We start from the raw sequence: 16,267 nt of genomic DNA on the forward strand, positions 1-16,267 counted from the left end.
GCAGCTGGCAGGCGGCACTGAGGAGAGGCTTCAAAGACGGCTTCACCACTGGAAGCCCGAGGTCCCCCCAGGAGGAGCCCGAAGGAACCCGGGCCTCTTGGTCTTAGGTGGATCCTATGCGACCAAGGATCAGAAGAGCAGCCTGCCGAGGTAATCCAACGATGAGATGGCGCCCAAGAGGTCAGGAGAGACTTCACCCTTGGAAGCCCGCGGTCCCCCCGGGAGGAGCCCGTGAGGACCCAAGCCGCTGGGGCTTAGGAGAAACCTCCAGGCAGGTGATGAACAAGTACCTGCAGCAGTGGGAAGAGACGAAGCCGAAGACCAGGAACAAGCCAAGGTCAGGAGCCAGAAGTCAGATATCGGATGCCAAAACCAGGGACGGAAGCAGAAGCCGGAGTTGGAGAACGAAACAAGGTCAGTGTTGTGTTCGTGCCTCTTCTCGCCCCTCGCTCCACCTTCCCTACCTTGGAAGCTACTCCCTTTGGCTCTGACGGACAGATGCAGCCACGGCTTCTCCCAGCCTTTTGGTCCCGGTGTCCCCGGGCTGGCTTGACGCTACGGATCCGCCATGTTTTTTATGACATTAGGGCGCGCGCATGCGCGCTCCAGACTTTGTACCAGCAAGGGCGCGAACCTCAGGGGCATCCCCCCGTAGTGACATCATCCATTTCCACTTTAAAAGGTCTTTGTCTGCTAACCTCTAACGAGTTAGCAAGGAACTCCAGCAGGACTTGCTTCGGCAGTCCACGCTACTTGCAACAACGATCCGAGTCAGCCAGGGGAATCCTTCTCCACTGCTTGGCCTTTTCAAACTTACCAGGAGTACCCGCTCCACGGGGGCTCTGCTCTCTCTTCTTGATTTCAGATTGCCAAGACGGGATCCGGTACTCGCTCCTAAAGACTCGCTCCTGAAGACTCCTCATTGCCTGGAAGCGATCGCGGACATGAACACAGTGAGTTCTATTGTACATAGGAATCGGTACTCGCTCCACGAGGGCCTACATTCCTATAGCTCTGAAGACTCCCTTCCATCCAAGACGTTATCGCAGGTACGGAGATCGAGAGTTACATTGGCAAGATTACAGATAGGAACCGGTACTCGCTCCACAAGGGCCCATGTTCCTAGAATCCTTTACAGACTGTCTTCTACTCTAGTAGCCATTTCACATACAGCTATTGTGAGTTCTTATTACAGAATGTTTGGAACCAGTGCTCGCCTACGGCTCCTGTTCCTGAATGTACTGAAGACTCTCTGTGGCATAGAGACCATTGCAGACATCTACTAGTGTGAGTGTATCATCTTATATCCAGTATACCCTGTCTATTCACTACTTCTAGTCTCTCTCTACAGCTCAGCAACCCAGAGATTATATTCCAGTATCAGAAGGACTTCAGCCTTATCGAAAACATCGACTCACTACTGCCACCATTGGTGGTCCAGCTTCCAGTCTAATAAAGAACTATTTGTGTTATTTCATATTCTAGCCTAGCCGGTGGTTCCTCTCAGGATCTCCTCCTGGGGGCGCTGTCATCTGCCATCGGCCCAGGGATTCACCATTTCCTCCAAATGGTCATTCCTTACACTATTATTACTCTGTGGGAGCCAACCACTACAGACCACTACCACCGCTTACGGAAGTATTATATAGATAGCTAACCTCTCTTTCTATGGGACTTGCCAGCAGCCTATATATAACAGATTGCTACTCCGTAGCAGAGGCATGATAGATTGCTATCTCAGTAGCGAAGTACAATATACCTATTGTTAGCTCCTCTCCTCAGTAGAGTATCATTGAACAAGATTGCCAACTCCTCTTCCCTGAGAGAGTTGATCCATAACAGCTTGCTACCTCCTTCCTTATAGGAGCATCTAACAGCAGTTCGCTAACAGATTTACAGTTAGCTAACTCCTCCCTTCTGGAGGTGCAGGTCATGACAGATCGCTATCTCCTCCCCCTTTCAGGAGAACAGCAGAACAGATTGCTAACTCTGCCCTCCTGGTGGGGTGAGCGATAACAGATTGCTAACTCCTCCCCTCTGGAGGAGGAGAGCGTAACAGTCAGGAGCCAGGAATCAGATGTCAGGAAGAAGCAGGAACTGGGAAGCAGGAAGCACAACTAGCTACTCCGAAAAGTCAACCTCGTTGCAAGGCGAGGTAGGAGTGTGGCTGCAGGGATTAAATACCCTGCAGCGTCTGATGTCAGCTTGAGGGTGGTGCTGGAGTTTCCCGTGCTGGTCCCTTTGAATTTGGAGCTCCGGCGCATGCAAGCATGTAGGCGGTGGGGCCAGCCGCAGCAAGACGGCGGCGTCTCCCTCGAGGCGGGAGCGCCGCGTCGGAGGCCCGAGCAGGCCCAAACGAGGCACCAGCGGCCCGGGCCGGGACAGAGGTAAGTGAAGGTCCCAGGGCACGGCCCGGGACTGCAACACAACGCACGTGCTTTTACCCACAGAAGATAGGGCAATTTTCAAAGATGCCTTCTCTATGAGTGAACTCTTGTTTATCTACAGAGAATCCCTCGGAAAATTGCCCCCCAAAGTAGATAAAATGAAGATATATCCAGCATACTCATATTAGATTAGGACTTTAGTAACGGCAAAAGGAGAAATTACTATATACCTGATAATTTTCTTTCCTTTAATAAGCGCAGGTCAATCCCAATGAATGAGTTATGCAGCACCACTGCCAGCAGATGGAGTCGAAGTAAAAGCTGATATAATGGCTATATATTCTCACCCCATCAGCCCACCAGTATTCTCTGGAAAAGCCAAACTGTGGACAAAACTGATTGTACTTAAATATTATTATTAACAGCCAACCATTCATGTTTCTCAACCAACAGGAATACTGAGCTCAACCAAAAGAAGAAACATAGCTATCAAACTTGGGGCTAGAGAAGCCACTTACCAGTTTTCAACAATGAGAGGAATCATACTCTACAAAGCTCGCCTAAAGAAAGGCTAACCACAATTCAAACATCGGCAGCTGAGAACAAGTCTGGGATTGACCTGCCTTTACTAAAGGAAAAGAAATTATCAGGCAAGTAGTAATTTCTCCTTCCTTAGTGTGCGGCCAGGTCAATCCCAATGAGTGGGATGTACCAAAGCTAATCTTGAAAAGGGCAGGAGGCTGCCAGCAGTTCAGTTAATACCACCTGTGCAAACGAAGCACTCTCCCTAGCCCTAACATCCAAGTGGTAATACTTAGAGAAGGTGTGCAAAAATGACCATGTCACTGCTCTGCAAATTTCTTACAACAACAAATAAAGTTCTGCCCATGATACTGCTTGGGCCCTCATGGAATGTAGTCTAATCTGTTTCAGTAATGCAACCTCAGGTGCTACATAGACTGCTATAATAACTTCCTTAACCCAGCAGGCAATTGTTGCCGCGTTGCCGGTGCTCCCTGATTAACTCCACCATGAAACACAAATAAGTGTTCAGACTTCCAAACAGTCTTAGTTATCTCCAAGTACTGCAATAAATGATGCTCGACATCCAAGGAACACAAAACGCACTACTCAGCTTTATCTCTGTCCCTGTCCAAAGCAGGTAAAGAAATGGATTGATTCAAATGAAAGCTCAAAACCACTTTGGGCAAAAAGGAAGGCATAGTCCAAAGTTGAACTGCACCGAAGTCATATAGAGAAAAGGCTCACGGCAGGAAAGAGCCTGCAGCTCAGAGACCCAAGGTGCCGAATAGATTGCTAACAGAAAAAGCAGTCTTCAAGATAAGTAGCTGTGAGGAAAGAGTACACAGCGGTCAAAAGGTCGGACCTGAAAAAAACGCAAGGACGAATTTAAAGTCCCACAGAGGCACCATAAGCCTCAACAGGAGGCGAAGATGCTTAACCCCCTACAGAAAATGGGACACATCCGGATGGGAAGACAAAGGCCAACCATTGACTCTTCCTCTACAACAAGCCAGGGCTCCAACTTCAACCTTCAAGGTGTTAAGGGCCAAACCCTTAAGCAAGCCGACTTGTAAGAATTCCAAAATCAAAGGAATATCCACCTTGAGTGGTTAAGTGCCTTGTTCAGTACACCAGGCTTCAAAGAGCTTCCAAACTCTAACACAGACTAGAGAAGTAAAAGATTTCTGGAACCGAAGAAAAATGGAAATTACTACAGATGAAAAATAAGAACATAAGAAAAACATAAGAACATGCCATACTGGGTCAGACCAAGGGTCCATCAAGCCCAGCATCCTGTTTCCAAGTAGCCAAAAACGAATTCTATCCCATGTTACTGATGCTAGTAATAGCAGTGGGTATTTTCTAAGTCAATTTAATTAATAGCAGGTATTGGACTTCTCCTACAAGAACTTATCCAATCCTTTTTTAAACCCAGCTACACTAACTGCACTAACCGCATCCTCTGGCAACAAATTCCAGAGTTTAATTGTGCGTTGAGTGAAAAAGAACTTTCTCCGATTAGTTTTACATGTGCTATATGCTAACTTCATGGACTACCCCCTAGTCCTTCTATTATCAGAAAGAATAAATAACCGATTCACATTTACCCGTTCTAGACCTCTCATGATTTTAAACACCTCTATCATACCCCCCTCAGCCATCTCTTCTCCAAGATGAACAGTCCTAACGTCTTTAGTCTTTCATCATAGGGGAGCTGTTCCATCCCCTTTATCATTTTGGTCGCCCTTCTCTGTATCTTCTCCATCGCAACTATATCTTTTTTGAGATGCAGCAACCAGAACTGTACGCAGTATTCAAGTGCGGTCTCACCATGGAGCAATACAGAGGCATTATAACATTTTCCGTTTTATTCACCATTCCCTTTCTAATAACTCCCAACATTCTCTTTACTTTTTTGACTGCCCCAGCCCACTGAAGCGACGATTTTAATGTGTTATCCACTATGAAGCCTGGATCTCTTTCTTGGGTGGTAGCTCCTAATATGGAACCTAACATTCTGTAACTATAGTATATTATTTTTCCCTATATGCATCACCTTGCACTTATCCACATTAAATTTCATCTGCCATTTGGATGCCCAATTTTCCAATCTCACAAGGTCTTCCTGCAATTTATCACAATCCGCTTGTGATTTCACTACTCTGAATAATTTTGTATCATCTGAAAATTTGTTTACCTCACTTGTTGTATTCCATTCCAAATCATTTATAAATATATTGAAAAGCATGGATCCCAGTACAGATCCCTGAGGTACTCCATTGCCCACTCCCCTCCACTGAGAAAACTGCCCATTTAATTCTTCTCTCTGTTTCCTGGCTTTTAACCAGTTAGTAATCCACGAAAGGACATTGCCACCTATCCCATGACTTTTTACTTTTCCTAGAAGTCTCTCATGAGGAACTTTGTCAAATGCCTTCTGAAAATCCCAATACACTACATCTACCGGTTCACCTTTATATCTACATGTTTATTAACCCCCTTCAAAAAAGTGAAGCAGATTTGTGAAGTAAGTCTTGCCTTGGGTAAAGCCATGCTGACTTTGTTCCATTAAACCATGTCTTTCTATATGTTCTGTGATTTTGATATTTAGAACATTTCAACAAACAAGCCCTTTCAATGGCCAAACCGTAAGACAGAATCAACCCAGATCCTCATGTAGAATGGACTACTGACATAATAAATCCATGTGAGATGGCAGCCTGAAGGGACTGCCTACCAGAAGTCTTTAGAGATCGGCAAACCATGGCCTTTGAACCCAATCCGGAGCCACTAAAAGGACAGTGTTGGCAATCTTCTGGACCAGCCTGCCTATCAAAGGCCAGGGCAAAAACACACACATAAGGATGTCTCATGGCCACTCCTGAACAAGAGCATCAATGCCCATTACGTTTGGGTCCCACCTGCGACCGAAGAAGCATGGAACCTTTGTGTTGTTGAAGGTCGCCAACAGGTCTAGATTTGGTAGGCCACAGCGGTTCATCAGGAGCAGAAAAGCCTTGTCCACCAGCTCCCATTCTCCTGGGTCCAAGTTTCTCCTGCTGAGGAAATCGTCTCTCATATTGCCCTTTCCAGCAATGTGAGAGGTGATAATGCTTAGAAGATGCTGCTCCGCCCACACCATGAACACATTTATTTCCTGCAACACCTGTTGATTCTTGGTTCCACCCTGATGATTGATATAAGCCACCATTGTTGCATTGTTGGACATTATCCAGACCATTCGAGCCTCTAGCCGCTCAGTGAACAGCAGACACCCCAAATGAACTGCTCATGCCTCCAGTCTGTTGATGTTCTACTGTCACTCTGCAGCATTCCAGCACCCTTGCACCACTAGCTCTTGACAGTGAGTCTTCCAGCCCAGCAGTCTCATATCTGCCGTGAGTACCAACCAATCCAGTGGCATCAGGGAAACTCCCTTCCTGAGATGGTTTGCGTGTAGCCACCAGTTCAACTGAGATCTCATCTCTAACGGAAGAAGCAGCCTCACCACATACTTCTGTCAGTGCGGACTCCAACAGGAGATCCAAGGCATGCTGAAGAGAGCACATATATGCCCTTGCCCAGGGAACTACTTCCAATGCAGCAGCCATCAACCCCAGGACCTGTAGATAAGGCAACACAGTCGGACGAATAGAGTTCCGCAGGGATCGAACTTGCAGCATCAATGTGGATCCGAGACTCTGACAGAAACACTCTGCCCTACCTTGCATCAAAACGAACTCCAAGATACTCTAGGGTCTGAGATGGCTGCAAAATTTCTTGGCCAGATTCACCACCCAGCCTAGATCCTGTAGCAAGGAAACCACCCTGCGGGAAGCACAAACACTCTCTTCCAATGCCTTGGCTTGAATCAACCAGTCGTCCAGATAGGGGTGAACTAGAATGCCCTCCATGCGAAGAGCCGCCGCTACCACCACCATGCCCTTGGAAAAGTTCTGGGTGCCATGGGTACTCCAAAAGGCAAGGCCTGAAACTGGTAATGATGATCCAGGATAGCAAATCAGAGGAACACTGATATTCCTGCCAGATGGGAATATACAGATACGTCTCCAACAGATGCAAAGACATGAGGTACTCCCCTGCTTGAACAGCCATTATGACAGAGTGCACTGTTTCCATGCTGAAATATGTGACTCATAGATGTCAGTTGATGTCCTTGAGATCCAGTATGGGTCGAAACAACCCTTCCTTCTTGTGCATGACAAAATTAATGGAATATTGGCCCATACTCTGAGGGGAGTTGCAAGGAGATACCATGAAGCCATCCAGAGGAATGCAAAGAAATTCTAGAGCATGCCCATTCCAAATCACTTTGAGAACCCATTAATCCAAAGTAATCTGGACCCACCTATGATAAAATGGGGATAGGTGACCACCTATCTCATGCACCACCAGGTGAGGCCGCAAACCTTCATTGGGGAGCTCGCATCCTTTCGAGGACCTCGAGGGCGAAAGAACTGAGACCTGCGGAAGGGACGGGATCTCTGGGAAGTAACTGCCCTATAAGGCCAAAAATGTAGGTAGTCTCGAGATCGGCCAGTCACCCAAAAAGACCGGGCAACAGGTTTCTTGTTCTCTGGCAAACAAGGGACCTGGGTCTCTCCCCATGTACTTGCCATTTTTTCCAAGTCACTGCCAAACAAAAGTGAGCCTTTGAAGGGCAGCTTAGTAAGATTGGAATCTGAAATAGTATCTGCAGACCAGTTGCATAGCCACAGCTGCTGCCTGGCCGCAATAACTGAAACAGCTCTTCTGTCGGCTGTGCATACCAAGTCACAGCCCGCATCAGCCAAGAAGGTGGGCCCCCAGTTCTATCATAGGTCCATCGGGCCCAGCGCCACCAGATTCTTGACAAAGACGCAAGGTAGTCCGCACTACCAAGGCGCACTGCTTCAAAGGCTTGCTTCAGAACAGCCTCAATCCTCCTATCCTGATATTAAGTCGGAGGCCCCAAAAATTTTAAAAAATTAAAAATTAAAAAAAATTAAAATTAAAAATCTGCCCGCGGCCTGCAGGTTGGAAGATGGATGCTCAATTTTGCCGGCGTCCATTTTCCGAACCCGTGGCTGTCAGCGGGTTCGAGAACCGATGCCGGTAAAATTGAGCGTTAGCTGTCAAACCCGCTGACACCCTCCGCTTCTGTCAAAAAGGAGGCGCTAGGGACGTGCTAGTATCCCTAGCGCCTCCTTTTACCATGGGCCCTCATTTGCATATGGGCTGATACTGAATCGCGCGCCCAGGACACCGGCCTGTGCGTGTGACGGGAGAGCGGGCGCTCGCCGGCTCTCCCACAATTTTTACTGTATCAGCCCGTTAGTAGGTAATGCTGTTTCAGAAGACCAGCGCTATAGAAATGTCTCCAGTCCCTGGTAGAATTCCACCCAGGAAAAGGACGAGTCCATTCCAGGCCCCATAGACCTGAACCTGATGTCCAATGAGCTAGTGTCCCCTGAGGACTCAACAAATGAATCAATCAAGGGAGGGGACACCCCTGCCGTGTCTCCCTCAGTCGCACTCCCCTCAGACTGAGGAGATGGACCATCGCCGGCAAAATCGAAGGAGGCAAATCTCCCCAAGCAACCAGGTAGGGCTGACACAGGTTTAGAGAAAACTCTGACTGAATGGCGCTAATCTGGCATGCAGCACACATAGATAGGCACTTAGGTTTCTTCATCGCGGGCACCATGCTGTAAGTGTGCAGCCCGATGAAGGCTCACACCTAGCTTACCCACATATATAAGTGTGCCCAAAATAGATGCATAAAAAATGTGCATCCAAGCCCACACGATTAGGCTGCCAGTCCAACTGGATGCCCAGTACCGATACCTAAACTGGATGCACAAGATGTGCATCCAGAAGGAAGTATCCCAAACTGGACGCACAGGCAAAAACAGACACACATATGGATGCACAGGCATGCACCGATTGCCTGCAGCAAAACACGCATGAAAATCCCCCACAGCCTACCATGCACCAAAATGAGAGAAGCCTGGGAGCATGGCCTAGCCAAACAGCTGCTCAACCTGCTATGCTTGTACTCTCTCCTCACCTCACAGAACTCCCCAGAGGCATGAGCGAGACAGCCAAATGCCGAGGATACAGACCCTTTCTTCTTCTTTCATTTTTTTTTACTATCAGGCAATCCATTGAAGGGAAATGCATGTCCACCATCTGCTGGAGATAGAGAATACTGGCAGGCTGATGTTGGGGCAGGACTATATAGCTATGATGTCAGCTTTTGCTCCATCTCCATCTGCTAGCAGAGGTGCATAACCCACTCATTGGGACTGACCTGCCCGAAAGTAAAGGAAGTGTTCTTTCATTTATTTTTTTGGTATTTTATACTAGATTCCTTCTTTCACCTGGCATATGCATGTTGTATAACCAGAAAACCTCAGTTAATCTAGGCCCCTTGCCAGAATCCAGATGCTTGTGACATCATTAAAGGAAGTCAAATTATTTTTCGCCATAATCTTGGGAAAAAATTAGGTCAAAGGAAAGAAAAGAAGTGAGGGAACAAAAAACAGCAAATCAAGGCTTGTGTTGCATTAGTGGAGCTACAAGTGTACCCAAAAGCCCAAAAGGTTTATAGTAAGCCCTTGTTCATTTTTATTCATTTATTTATAGGCATTTGATATTCTGCCTTTTACCAAGAATGGCCTCCAGGTGGAATAGCCTTTGAATCAGCTTTACAGGTAGAATCAAATTTACAACTGGAATAGAATTAGGAACCTAGGGGTTAATAATTTATAGTCTTACTTGGAAAGTCAGGCAGTTTTCATAAGATTTCTTTTACTTTCTTAAATCTTACCCTGTGGTAGGTGAAGAATTTTGACAGACACACGATGTTGTGCCAGAATGAGCTCAAGGTGTAAATCCATTACAAAATTGTATAATCTTGCTGATTTAAATGAGGCTCCAAGTTCTGAAGTATCACTTTTAAGATTTAGTCCAGCTGAGACCAACTGGTAAAAAAAAACATAATGCAAATTAGCTTTCTAAAATGTTTTATTTTATATGTACCTGCTTGAATAAAGTGGTCAATAAGAATGTAATTTACTAGTATGACTGACTGATAAAGTTTTGCTTGAAAATTTAATTCACCAAACCATTATTAGTAATAGAGCCTGACCCTCAAATCTTTATTGTAATACTGTGTTTTGGGAATATTTTTTTCTCCCATATATATATATAAAACAGAAACAAATAGTTGATTTTCTTTTTACATTTTAATTTGTCTGTAGCCTGGTCACTATTATATGCTAGTTCAGTCATGACAAATCTTTATTCTCATCCAAAGTCTGACCATTTTTGTGCTGTTCTAACAAACCAGCAATAGTAACAGGAGACCTGGTTCAATTCCTGGACCTAATTCCTGCTCCTCAAGCTAGCAGGGACTGGAGATGTCGCAGAGACAGCATTGAGGAAAGTGTCCTAATCAACAAGCAACTGTAGACCTAGTGGCTGGCTCAGAGGCACTTCTGCTATATTCTGAAGGGAATGGAGGATCTTGTTCCTTAGGCAGAAAAAAATAAACTATAAGAACTCCCTTTTGACTTTTGTAGGGCCAGTCTTTGCACAGTGGGCCCTCAGGCCACTTTTGTTTTCATTGGAATCACTATATCAGGTTTCCACTGTGATATGAATTTAGTTTTTAAATTACAGTTTAAACACTTATAGCAATATGAAAAAACATGGTTTTCTATAAACAGTAGTATGTACATTCAAAGTGAAGACAAAAATGGTTCACTTCACCCTTATTCTGTTTTGTACTAGTATGATTTTGGAGGTTTTGAAGACATGTTTAAAACCTTTGAAGAGCATGAAAGGAAAGTAACAGAACTGCAAATAAAGTAAAGTTGCTTACTGATAACAGGTATTCTCCATAGACAGTAGGACAAATCAGCCACACAAGTGGGTGACGTCATCCATGGTCCAGAGACAGAAAATCTGTTTCAGAGCCTTTAGGTTTTTCTAATCATGTATTGGAGTTCAAGTGCAGCTGCCACCAAATCATGTATTGGAGTTCAAGTGCAGCTGCCACCAAATCTCCTCAGTCTTTATAGCAAGCTCACTTTCAACTCTACAAGGGGAGAATGGGAAAGTATGGTTGATTTGTCCCTACTGTCTATGGAGAACACCTGTTACAGCTATGCATCTTTGCTTTCTCCATGGACAAGCAAGATAGTAATCAGTCGCACAAGCAGGAACTCCCAAACTGAGGGTTGCATGTAAGTATTTATGCTTTAATATCATTAGTGGAACATGCAACTCACACTTTGACAGAGGCTGGAGGGGCAGCTGAAGAAATTAAAAAGCAAATGTTGCTTACCTGTAACAGGTGTTCTCACAGGACAGCAGGATGTTAGTCCTCACATATGGGTGACATCAAAGGATGGAGCCCTGTACGAAAAACGTTTCTGTCAAAGTTTCTATAAAGCTTTGACTGACACTGGCACACTGAGTGCACTGAGCATGCTCAGCCTGCAATTATCCCTGTGAACCACAGGTGTCTCCCTCAGTCTTGTCTTATAGCAAAAAGTGCAAGCGAAACTAAAATAAAAGTAAAAATGTATACAGACCCAACTCCACAGGGTGGCGGGTGGGTTTTGTGAGGACTAACATCCTGTTGTCCTGTGAGAACACCTGTTACAGGTAAGCAACATTTGCTTTCTCACAGGACAAGCAGGATGGTAGTCCTCACATATGGGTGAGTACCGAGCTGAGGATGCCCGAGAGTGCACCAAATGTACCCAAGACGCACAAAAGTCGCAATGACGGGGGTGGAATTTGGAACAGAGGGCATCCTGAAACCCTTAATGGGTTGGTGGAAGGATGTTGGGTAGTTAAACCAAAAAGAATAAGAGTAGACGGACTGGCCAAACATGGAGCATGCCAGCTAGTCGTATCTAAGCAATAATGGCTGCGAAGATATGGAGAGAGCTCCAGGTCGCAGCCTGATAAATATGTACAAGCAGCAGCGGCCGAATGGAGCCTGGGACGGATGCAACAGAATGTGGTTACACACAGTGTTGTAGTGAAATGCCTGCTTGTTGTTAGGAAAAAGAGATACAGACCGTCAATTAGGAAGAATAGGTCTGTTTGCCCACTGGAACTCGCAGCTTAGCTCTTGCCACAGAAGGAAAGAGTTAGGTGGAATTCCTATGGAGCGTAGTGCGGTCTAGATAGAATGCAAGTGCACTATTACAGTCCAAGGAGTGGAAAAAACCCTCTCGCTTTGGTGAGAGAGAGGTGTTGGGAAAGAGGGCAGAGTATATTCTGAGTAAGGTGAGATGCAATGTCTACCTTAAGAAGGATATGAAGTTGAAAACGTAAAACCACTCAGTCACGGAGAAACGCAGGGTCGGGTGAGTATGTAACAAGGTGTGTAACTCACTGACCCTGTTGGTAGAAGTGATGTCTATGAGGGAAAGAGTTCCCCATGGCAGACTGTTAAGTGAGAGGAACAGAAAGGCTCGAACGGAGAACGTATGAGTCTTGTAAGCACGAATTACATGTCCCATTCCGTGACTAGTGAAAACAGAGGCGGCTTGATCAGTGGATAATCCATGGTAAGCTGACTCAGAAGGGTTGTACCCATGTGAAGGATGTCTGGGGAGCAGAATCCGAGGGAGTAAGAAAAAAGAGTGGTGTAGAAAAAAGAAAAAGGGTAAAACCCTTTTGTAAGCGTCATGTAATAAATCATGCCATTTTGAACGATAGGATTTATTTATGTGTGGAAGGCTTTTGTGATGCTACCAGTACCTGAGAACATCAGTGAGTCTATGATATGAGACTGACTTGTGAGAAGGCGAATTGGTTACTGGTGTGATAGACCGAGAAGTATGGGAAGCATACTGGTCTCGGCCAGGACATGGGTCTGAGGAACAGTGAACCCCGTCCCATTTCAGCATTAGAAGAGTGCTGGCTATGAGAGGCAGCGGAAGAAACACATATAAGAGGGCCTTGATGGAACAAAGGCGCCTATGGGAACGCATTGGAAACATGTGTAGGGAGGAGAATCCGTGCACTGTATGGTTCGATGCGGACGCAGAGGGCAAGTTCGGTTGACCTCGGCGCTAGAAGATTTCTTTCACTACACATGTAGTCTGAGACCATTCGAGAGGATGGAATCCTATACGGAAAAGGTCTTTTAGTGCGTTCAGTAAGTCTGTTAGATAAGTGGCCCGAGGATGCATGGAGCGAGCAAGGGCCAAGGGTAGAGCTGCGGAGCTTCCTAGCAGAACAGCTAAGAGGTTATACGTGCTTGTGTGTGGAAAAGCACATTGTCCCTATGCTGTCTGTCTGTACGTACAAAGATTTGTTGCAGAGGCAGGATTGGAAGGCATAAGGGCATAACTCATGGCTACAGGCTCCAGGAAGTTCATGTGAAACTGTGCCTGGAGCGGAATAGACGCATATTGGGTTGAGAAGATGTTAGATCAAACTTTACAACCCTGAGTAAATGCAAGCATTAGCAGGACCAGACTAGGTTTTGGTTCTAGATCTGCAATATGGATGAGGGACGAAAGCGGTTGAACAGCTTAGACCCACTGATAATGAAATTTCACTGAACCTAACCCATAGTGCATAGTGAAAAAACCCCATGGCCCGACAATGAAAGAATTGAGGGGCTGAAGTTATGGAATATGCACGCAGGAACATATAGGAATTTGTTAGAATGTCTGCACAGTTGCTGGACAGGAAGGTCATTGTGACTGTGGTGTCCAGAAGTGTTCTATAAAGGATTTATGGCAGTGACAGCAATCCCAGGTAGTAGATTTATAGTGAGTCATGAAGAAGTTAGAGCTCCTTGCTTGGATTGACTGTGGTTATGCAGCTGTCCATGCAAGGAAAAGTGTGACTGATGTTTTACTCCGCAGAGAAACAGCACTAACCGATATTGATTTAATGAAATACCCCAGTTGCCAAAGCTGATGCAACCGGCAGAGCTTGGGATTGTAATATTGTTGACTCACCATGAAGCACATAGAAAGATAAGAGGCAATCTACTTACTGCGATATGGAAGCATGGTGACGAGAGACACCATTTTACCTGTCCCTTTTGAAGAAAGTTGATGTTTCTGAGGTCTAGGATGGGCGGAGAGTAACTACTTTCTGTTGAAAGAAAGAATAGTGAGATTAAAACTCCCCCCCCCCTGCACTTTGAAGCGTTCGGGGGACTGTACCCTGAACCTGGGTACAAAGTGGGGTGGCTGCTCTGATATCCGGCAAGTTGAGAGACCAGAAGGTGTCCAACTGGCAGAGCTGATGTAATCAGGTTATCATGTAATCTCCCATGGGAGTGTGAGCGGTAAAAGTCGTACCCGCATTTGTGTGTGCTATACAAGAAAACGTCGAGACCTGTCGCCAGGTATCAAGGTGGACTTGCAATTGAGACAGTGTTTGCTGAATCTCGTGTTTAGCAAATCAGCGAATGCATCTGGAATTTCGGTCCTTAATTAGGAACCAGAAACCAGAGTATTAATCAGTACAGAGTCCCGTTGCTAACAACGGGAGGATGTCCTGATGTAATCCCAAATGATTGGTAGAGAGGTTTTCTTGGTATTGTGTCCAACATAGCTGGCAATAGTGATATGTGACACTAATACGGCTCTTGGAAGGCCAGACTACCTAGAACCTATCGAACCATATGGCCCGGTTTAGAGAACAGATCTCAATGGGATTGTCGCTGAAGCGGGATTAAAGTAGAGGACTTACCATCCATCGTGGATCGCCGAAGGACGAGCCAGCGAAGATGGATGGCCCCGTGGATTTCAGGAGTCATCGAGGGATAGCCTGGTGGACGTAGACGTCTGACTCAACTCTGTAACCTGATATGGTGGCGCAGGTACAGAGGAGTCCAGGCTGAGCGCGTCTGTCGCTACCACATTAATTTGTGGAGGTACAGAACCCCGCACCGGTGTCGGTGGGGAACCCCTCGGGTACAGGGGAGCCATTTTTGACTCGTGAACCCAGCCCTCATTGCAGCGGCTCGATGTCTCGTGATGCCAGTCCAGAATTCTTCAGAACTCGTTCCAGTGTTTCTGGAGCACCAAGGACCTCCAGCAATGTGTGGAACAGTGGCGATGGCAGTGGTGATATTGCTCGGCCCGGGCATTCTCCAGCACAGAGGATAGCACCAATGTGCTGGATGGCGTCGGTGGCAGACGGTCACCGTGCCGGTGACAATGAGTGCCACGATGCTCGGCCCGGTCTTTCCCAGTCCCAAAGTGGATGTCCTCGCTGTCTTGGATGGCGAATGTTGACGGACTGTCAGCATGCCTGCACTGCTTCTGGCACTATGTAGTGTCGTAGGCTAATACAGGGCTTTAATAAGAACCCAAAGCATAGAGCACTGTGTTTAGGTGAGGGCATTACGTGGAGGTGCTATGTCAGTATTGATGGTGTCGATGGCGGCCGAAGTGGCCTCGAGGGCATCGTCAAAAATATACATATGAAAAAATGTCGATGACCCGGGCAGAGCAAGGATAACAGTGACGAAAGCACTGATGGCATCGACATAGGTATGTATGGAAACGATGTGGCATTGAGAAATCGAAAAACATCATGGGCATCAGAAGAAATGATGCCGCATCGACTGAGTCAATAACCGGCATCGATAGGAACATCGAAGACATCGATGGAAACGACATGGGCATCGATGGCATCGATGTATGGAGGCGGGCACCGATGGCATCGGTGGCATGGCCACGGGCATCGACGGCATGGCCACGGGCGTCCACAGCATCGATGGGATTGACTTGGGCACCAATGGCATCGATGGTACCAGCATGGGCACCAATGGCACCGACATGGCCACCGATGGCATCGGCATCGATGCCATCGATCCAGACATCGATGCCATCGATGGCATCGATCCAGACATCGATGCCATCGATGGAATCGATACAGGCATCGATAGAATCGACCCAGGAATCGATGGAATCGATGATGGCACCGATGGAATCGACCTGGGCATCGATGACACCAATGGAATCAATAAAATAAATGATGGTATGGATGGAAATGACCCTGGCATTGATGGAAGTGCCCTGGGCGATGATGGCATCGACCCGGGCATTGATGGCACTGAAGACACAAGGGTGTGCATCGATGGCATCCATCCGGGTAGAGATGGCATCGATGAAACCCAGGGAAAAATCAGTGCCATGGATGAAAAACATGGATGGCACTGATAGAATCAATGCAGGGATTGATGGCATCAATGTACCGCGGGGGAGGGGCACCGATGGCATCGAAGAATGCAGGACGGTCTAGAAGGGGGTACCGATGGTAGCGATGGGGGCATCGACTGCACGAGGGTACCGAGG

At 46.6% G+C, this 16,267-nt stretch overlaps 1 protein-coding gene across 1 annotated transcript in view; it reads right to left on the minus strand.

Moving 5' to 3' along the window:
* Positions 1–16,267, minus strand: part of CFAP54 (cilia and flagella associated protein 54) — a 1,106,494-nt gene that overhangs the window by 900,522 nt on the left and 189,705 nt on the right. Inside the window, exon 17 of the mRNA XM_029597529.1 lies at positions 9,745–9,898. Within this exon, the coding sequence (XP_029453389.1) occupies positions 9,745–9,898 (154 nt within the window). The remainder of the gene's footprint in view (positions 1–9,744; positions 9,899–16,267) is intronic.

This window comes from Rhinatrema bivittatum, chromosome 4, assembly GCF_901001135.1.
Source record: "Rhinatrema bivittatum chromosome 4, aRhiBiv1.1, whole genome shotgun sequence".
Classification (NCBI taxonomy): Eukaryota; Metazoa; Chordata; class Amphibia; order Gymnophiona; family Rhinatrematidae; genus Rhinatrema; species Rhinatrema bivittatum.